Source organism: Trichechus manatus, unplaced genomic scaffold, assembly GCF_000243295.1.
Source record: "Trichechus manatus latirostris isolate Lorelei unplaced genomic scaffold, TriManLat1.0 scaffold00040, whole genome shotgun sequence".
Lineage (NCBI taxonomy): Eukaryota > Metazoa > Chordata > Mammalia > Sirenia > Trichechidae > Trichechus > Trichechus manatus.
The window spans coordinates 13,379,165-13,387,394 of NW_004443976.1; the positions used below are offsets into that span (position 1 = coordinate 13,379,165).

At 43.0% G+C, this 8,230-nt stretch overlaps 1 protein-coding gene across 1 annotated transcript in view; it reads right to left on the minus strand.

The window, feature by feature from the left end:
• The window catches only part of ZNF232 (zinc finger protein 232), an 11,397-nt gene extending 3,602 nt beyond the window's left edge, over positions 1 to 7,795 (minus strand). The window contains 4 exon segments of the mRNA XM_004376230.2: positions 6,893 to 6,897; positions 6,972 to 7,098; positions 7,363 to 7,405; positions 7,407 to 7,795. Of these exon segments, the coding sequence (XP_004376287.1) occupies positions 6,893 to 6,897; positions 6,972 to 7,098; positions 7,363 to 7,405; positions 7,407 to 7,780 (549 nt within the window). The 5' untranslated portion in view covers positions 7,781 to 7,795.
• Positions 7,796 to 8,230: the final 435 nt, after the last annotated feature.

The following is an 8,230-nucleotide window of genomic DNA, read 5'->3' on the forward strand; positions in this document are numbered from 1 at the left end:
AGGATTCATACCAGGTATGCAAGGATGGTTTAACATTAGAAAATCCATCAACGTAATACACCACATAAATAAAAGGAAAGAAAAAAAAAAACAGCATGTCTGTAACATTCTATAGTCTAAGATGAAAAAAAAAAAGCAATTGCTTTAAGACAACTCAAGACCATTTAAGAAATAAACTTTTTTAAAAACAGGTTAAAATGTTTGTGGTTAAAGAAATCTACAGCATTCCCACTGTTAAACAAACAATAGCTAACTTCTTTTTAAAAGTAAAGTATCAAGTTGAAAAATGAACTGGGGCTTAAACAAAAGAAAATGAGAAAAGAAAAGTATGGAAGAAAGGCAAGGAGGAAAGATGAGCCAGTAGGTAAAAACACACTTTTGGAATAGATTCTAAGCTTAATCTCCATTTCTAATCTTTCCCATTTTGTTGCTAACAAGAATTCTGTTTTTCAAATCCTTTCATTTGGTGGTGGTGATTGGGGCAGTGAGGAGTTTGAGGTGTAAAACCAAATATCACAGAGAATCTTTTTGATTAGCAGCATAATGACATAAGCATGGTTCATGATGTAACAGAGGTCAACAAGGGCAGTTCACAGTCCTGAGGCTCTAAGTCTACTGTCTCTAAGTCTAGCATTTGCCACTAGGGGAGAGGCAAGGATATTTGTAGAGATGTATGCAGGCTGGGAAAGAATTTTTTGCAGAAAATCTGAAGTGCAGAAGTACGGATATAGAGAGTTTCAAACAGGGATGTTTAGATGGGGAGGATAGGTGATAGATAAAGGTGGTGGCAGCTATGTCTCAGATAAGAGTGTATTATGACTTAAAAAGTGTGTTTTGATGAGAATCTTAAAAGCTTGTGAGCAGCCATTGAAGATACAACTATTGGTCTCTACTCATCCAGAGCAAAAGAGAAAGAAGGAAACCAAAGACTCAAAGAAAAAAATAGTCTATAGGACTAACAGTCTACATGAACCATGGCCTCATCTATCCTGAGACCAGAAGAACTAGATGGTGCCCAACTACCACTACTGACCATTCTGATCAGGGTCACAGTAGATGGACCGTGATAGAACGAAACAAAAATGTGGAGCAGAACCTCAAATTCCTAAAAAGAAAAACAAACCAACCGAAAACAGACTTAGTAGACACGTAGAGACTGGTGGACTCTCTGAGACTATTGCTCTGAGATACTCTTTAAACCTTGAACCAAAACTAGCCCCTGAGATCACTTTTTAGCTTAACAACAGATTGGCTAACAAAACAGAGAATATCGTCTGTGAGTACTGTGATCCTTTAAGAAATCATCTCTATGACACCAAACGGTCAACAATTACTTTATAAAACAAAGATGAGAATGTAAGGGGGCAGGGAAACTAGGTTAATGGAAACAAAATAAACAAGAATAGAAATATTGAGAATGTTCATGCATTGTGAAGAATGTAACCAATGTCACTGAACAATTTGCATACAAATTGTTGAATGAGAACCTAAACAGCTGTGTCAACCTTCACCAAAAACACAATAAAATATTATTTTAAAAAAAGTGTGTTTTGAGAGGCATGAGACATTTAAAAGAGAAAGGATATCAAAGCTGGCCTCTGCAGCTCAGGAAGACCTATTATGGATTAGGGAGAGTCTACAGTAGTGGAGATGATGAGGCAGGGAGTGAAAGACTATTTTTTAGTCTTGTTTTAGTGCTCTCTAAGGTAGAAGATGCTGGCTAGGCTTTATAGCCAAATATAAGTTTTAATTTAATCTTTAGAGCTACCTTGTGAAGTAAGTTATTATTATTCCTATATTTACATGTGACAAAATAGGCTAAGTCTCTGTCTTAAGCTGGTGTCTTAGTTATCTAGAGCTACTACAACAGAAATATCACAAGTGGATGGCTTTCACAAACAGAAATTTATTCTCTCACAGTTTAGGAGGCTAGAAGTCCAAATTCAGGGTGCCAGCTCTAGGGGAAGCCTCTCTCTCTCTGTTGGCTCTGGGGAAAGGTCTTGACATCAATCTTCCCTGGGTCTAGGAGTTTCTCAGTGCAGGGACCCTGTGTCCAAAGGACACACTCTGCTCCAAGGTCATCTTTCTTGGTGGTAGGAGGTCACCTCCTCTCTGCTCATTTCTCTTTCCTTTTATCTCTTGTAAGATAAAAGGTGTGTCAAGCAAGGATGGTGCATCCCGCCCTAACCCTCACTAATGTAACCTAATCATGCCGCATTAACATAATGGAAAACTCACTCCCAAATGGGACCATAACCACAGGCATAGAGGTTAGGATTTACAACACATAATTACATCAGATCACAAAATGGAGGACAATCATACGATACTGCGAGTCATAGCTTAGCCAAGTTGACATGAATTTTTAGGGGACACAATTCAATCCATACAGCTGGGTTCTCTAGAAAAGTAAAACCAATGAAGTGTATAAATATATGGAGCCCTGGGGTGCAGCGGTTAAGAGCTACAGCTGCTAACCAAAAGGTAAGCAGTTCAAATCCACCAGCCACTCCTTGGAAACCTATGGGGAAGTTCTATTCTGTTCTATAGGGTCACTATAAGTCAGAATCAACTTGACGGCAACAGGGTGGGATGTATGTACATACGTAGAGAGAGAGAGAGAGATTTATTTCAAGAAAATGGTTCACGGAGTTGTAGAGGCTGGCAAGTCCCAAGTCCATGAGTCAGGTGTCAGTGTGGAGGCTTCTCCTGACTCATGTAGCTGCAGGGACTAATGAACCCAAGATCGGCAGCTCAGACGGCAGGCCACTAGCTCACAGGATGTGGAAATTGACAAATCCCAAGATCAGCAGGTAAGACAGAAGGCTGATGGCTCAAGTCCCAAGAACCAGAGGTCAGATGATGACGAGCTGGATGCAGATCCAGAGCAAGCAAGCGAGTTTTGCCAGAAAGTCCATATATATTTTGGATGCAGGCCATGTCCCCAAGGAAACTCCCCTTACAACTGACTGATTGCATCAGAGCACATCATGGAGGATGACTACATCATTAGATAACTGCAAATTACCTCATTACATAACACTGCCAATCTACATCACTACATAACTGCCAGGCTACATCATTACATAACTGCAAAGCCACTGAAAATCCTTCCCCGTCAAGTTGACACGCAACATTAACCATCACAGTCTACCCATTGTCAACTTGGTACCTGTACACATCTCCTTAAACCATAAACAAATTCTAAATAAAGACAGTTACAAAGTCATACTTGCACGTAACATGATAAACTAACAACTAACGTGTACAACCAAAAATGCACTAGCCCCGTTTACATCTTATATTTTGTAAGTGAAGAAAAAAAAATTTGATGCACACATACAAGGAAGGGATACTCATATAACAATTACAGGCCTTGTTTCTGCAACTGGTCATGTGGTCATAACTGGTAATTAGAACTATCTTCTTCCACCACTCATTCAGTATTCCCTTTGCTCTCAGCAAGCACCTCTGCTGGTTGTGGTTCTTTGTCTAGTGGGGTGACCCAAACCTTCACTCCTGAAGTCTGGGCCATTAGTAATCATGTTGGAATAGGTTTGCTGTAGTTTTCCATTGACTTTATTCACAGGGCATGGTAGTACTAAGAGACACCCTAAGGGATCTCCTGCTTTCCAGACATACTCTTCTTTACCTCCATTATGTAATATCAATCTGATTTCCTCTTGGTAATCAGGATCAATCACACCAGTCAGTATGGTAACTCCCTTCTTTCCCTGTTGATCCAGAGGCATAAGGAGCCCAAAGTGGCCAGGTGGCATTCTTAGCTTCCAGTTCAATGGAATCAGTGATGTGTCTCCAGGAAGGAGCATTCCTCCCTTTGGAACTAAGATCTTAGACCTGCAGAGCATAAGGTTGCGGGGACAGGAAGCAAAAATCTCGTAAGTGGGTCACTAGGGGTAACAGTGAGTGGTGCCACTCCCATTCCCACCCCTTGATTCCTGGACCCACGAATCCTGGCTATAAGAGAAACAGCACCATATACTGGATGCTGACTATAGCATATACAGCCTCCTGGAGAACATTGCCCCAACCATGCAAGTGTTGCCACCTAGCTGGTGCAGTAATCATGTCTTTAGAAGGCTATTCCATTGTTCTATCAAGCCAGCTGCTTCAAGATGATGGGAAGCATGGTAATACCACTGAATTCCATGACCATGGCCCCACTGCCGTACTTAATTTGCTGTGAAGTGAGTCCCTTGATGCGAAGTGATACAGTATGGGAATACCATGACAATGTATGATGTATAAGGCATTCTGTAAGTCCACAGATGGTAGTTTTGGCAGAGGCATTGAGTGAAGGGAAGGCAAATCTGTATCCAGAGTAACTGTCCACGCCAGTAAGAATGAAACACTACCTTTTCCATGATGGAAGTGGCCCAATGTAATCAACCTGCCACTAGGTTGCTGGCTGATTGCCTCGAGGAATGGTGCCATATTGGGGACTCAGTGTTGGTCTCTGCAGCTGGCAATGCCCGGGGCTATATCTCAGACAGACTCTTCAGGCACAGCTGGGTTAATGACATCAGGTGTTGGTGGAATGGATAATGGCTTTACTGGGGAGGGTGCTTAGCAGACAAAGATGGAGTGATCTCTTCAGGTGACAGTAAGAGGGCTGGTTCTGTTGGCAGGAGTGATTCAACAGAACTTAGGGGCTCATTGTCCCCAGCTTCCTGATTATCTGCCCATAAGTCCCCATCCCAAGTTTCAGGATCCCATTTCTTCCCAATCTATGCTCTCACTTTAACTTCAGATACCATTCAAGATTGAGAATTCAATTGGCATTGTAATTCAGCCACTCTTATGATAAGGCTCTGGGTTTGGTTTTTGGCAATTTCAGCTCTGTTATTACAAGAAACAAGGCTTTCTTTCAGGGCACAAGTGGCAACTTTGAGGTCTCTTATGCAGCACTTGAGCTGTGACTCTGAAGCCCTGAGCGCATTTCTTTCTTTCACCACTTTGTCTAGTGAAAGTAGGATGAAACAACCAGCTTCCCTATACTTCTCATTCTGAAAAAAATTGTAGAAAAGTATCAAACCTGCAATCACCCAGAGCCTCACTTCTCACCATTACTTGATCTATTGGTGGTGGTATTTTGTGTATTAATATTGCCACATCACACCACGGATTAGCATTGCCCTCTTCACTACTGCAGGCAGAGTCATCAGCGCTTTGAAGACTAGTCAGACATCAGAACCAATTTAGAATACTCATTCTTACAGTTTTGTTTCTCTAGAACCACTCTCGGTACCAAATATCTTAGGCTGGATTCTCTCAAGAAGCAGAATCAGTGAAGTGTGTGTATATATATATATACACACACGTATATAGTTGTTATATATATATAATGTGTATATATGTGTGTGTATATATATATTTACATATATAGTCGCTGTTGTTAGGTGCCATTGAGTCAGTTCCTACTCATAGTGACCCTCTGTACAACAGAACAAAACACTGTCTGGTCCTGTGCCACCCTCACATTCATTGTTATGCTTGAGCCCATTGTTGCAGCCACCGTAACAATCCATCTCACTGAGGCTCTTCCTCTTTTTTGCTGACCCTCTACTTCACTAAGCATGATATCTTTCTCAAGGGACTGTGCCCTCCTGATAACATGTCCAAAGTATGTGAGATGAAGTTTCGCCATCCTTGCTTCTAATGAGCATTCTGGCTGTACTTCCTCCAAGACAGATTTGTTCATTCTTTTGGTAGTCTATAGTATATTTAATACTCTTCTCCAACACCATGATTTAAATGCATCAATTGTTCTTCAGTCTTCCTTATTCATTGCCCAGCTTTTGTATGCTTATGAGGTGACTGAAAATACCACGGCTTGGGTCAGGCGCACCTTAGTCCTCAAAGTGATATATTTGCTTAACATTTTAAAGAGGTCTTTGCAGCATATTTGCCCAATGCAATACACTGTTTGATTTCTTGACTGCTGCTTCTGTGAGCATTCCAAGGAAAATGGAATTCTTGACAACTTCAGTCTTCTCTCCTTTTATCACGATGTTGCCTATTGGTCCGGTTGAGAGGATTTTTGTTTTCTTTATGTTGAGGTGCAATTCATACCGAATGCTGTAGTCTTTGATCTTCATCAGTAAGAGCTTCAAGTCCTCTTCACTTTCAGCAAGCAAGGTTGTGTCATCTACATATTGCAGGTTAATGAGTTCCTTCAATCCTGACGCCACATTCTTCATATAGCCCAGCTTCTCACATATATACACAGAGAGAGAGAGGGAGGGAGGGAGGGAGATGGACTTATCTTACGGAAATGACTCATGTGGTTGTAGAGGCTGGAAAGTCCCAAGTGTGTGGGTCAGGTGGAGGTTTCTCCTGAGTCATGGAGCTGCAGTGGCTGATGAACCCAGGATCGGTAGGTCAGACAGCAGGCCACTGGCTCACGGGTTGCAGAGGCTGAAAAGCCAAGATTGGCAGGTAAGACATCAGGCTGCTGGCTCACAGGCTGCAGAGGTCAACGAATACCAAGAACGGGAGGTAAGGTGGCAGGCTGCTAGCCCACAGGTTGCGGATGCTGATGATTCCCAAGACTGGCAGGTAATATGGCAGGTCTCTGGCTCAAGTCCCAAGAACTGGAGGTCAGATTATGACGAGCTGGACGTAGGATCCAGAGCAAGCGGGTTTTGCCAGAATGTCCATATATATTGGATGTAGGCCACACCCTCGAGGAAAGTCCCCTTACAACTGATTGACTGATCACATCATGGAGGATGACTACATCATTACATAACTGCCAAACCACTGAGAATCATGGCTCAGCCAAGTGAACACACAACCTTAACCATCACAGTCTCTTACCTAAGAAGTAAGAATAGTAAAGCCAGGGTGATGATAGACAATATTTGTGCACCTCTTCTGTGCCAGTTACTGTGCCCTTTATACTCCCTCTCTATCCTCTCCCCCCCCCCCCACAGAATTCTGCTCCTCACCACTCTCTGGGAAAGGTTGGTTCTCCTTGGGCTGGAGCCAGGTGCTCCGTGTATCCTGGCCTGCTCCCGGAGGTGCCTTTTTCTCCCACGGCTCTTCTTGTGCAGTTCCATGGTTAGGGTCTGGGACCTGGAGGCGATCAGGAACCACTCGATTTACATGAGACCAAAGTTTCCAAGGAGACTTCAGGGAGCCTCCTCAGAGTCAATACAGGAAAAGGAAGAGGAGCCAAAGTCTTATCAGGCCTTGAGGACAAAGAAGACAGAGACAGAAACACACATACTAATTGCTCTACCTGGTTTGAATTTGGCAACTTCCCCCACTGCTGCCTTTCTTTCCAGCTTGAATGTCACTGATCCAGCTCCCACACAGATCACACATCCCCCTTCCCACCTGCGGTTCTGGTTCATCAAGTTCTTTCTCTATATCCTCCAGCAGTCACAGCCTCTTCTCCATTCTTAGGGCAATGTCCCTGTATCCAGGACTGGAGATTCTCACGTAGGATGGTAAAGAATTGTTACAGCACCAGCAACTCCAGGATCTGCTTCATGATGTGCCTCTCTGGCCTCAGCCACTTACAGGAGAGCACTCACAGTTGGCTCAGGGCCTCCTGGAGACCAGGCATCTCCTGGTAGCAGAGTTGCCTAAAGCGCTGGCAGAAGAACTCTTGACTGGCAGATGGGTTTCTCTATAGTCTGGTCTCATGCTCCCAAGCCTGTTCCTCTTCCTTTAGCTCCATCATCATAATCTTTTCTTGTTCCTGTGGATCCTGAAGGGCCAGAATTTTAGCTGCTGTTAGTGATATAGACATCTTACAATAGACTAGCTCTGTAGAAGGCCTGTGCCAGCTGTAGTCTTTCAGGGGTACTTGTAACATAAGAAGAAATCATTTTTTTCCCCATTCATTGAACACATACTCAGCAGGTACAAAGAGCCAGACCCTGTACTAAGCCCTTTACACTCTTCCTCCACTCCCTCTTCCCAGAATCCTGCTCTACTGAATCTCTACCTTTGAGAAACTTGCAATCTTGTGGGGATAGACATGTAAAAGTGTTTTTCTACCACTAGATAAATGCTATTGCAGGGGGAAAAAACCAGCAGAAAAAAGGTGCCCTGAGAGCCAAGGGGAGGAAACAACTATTGGGAAGAAATAAGCTTGAAGCAAAAACGAGGTGTCCAGATTCAGAGCCCAGGGGTCAGCAACTTTTAGTGCTAGGTGGCTTGCCTGTTTTCAATTTTTGACTCTTCATAGGTATTGGAG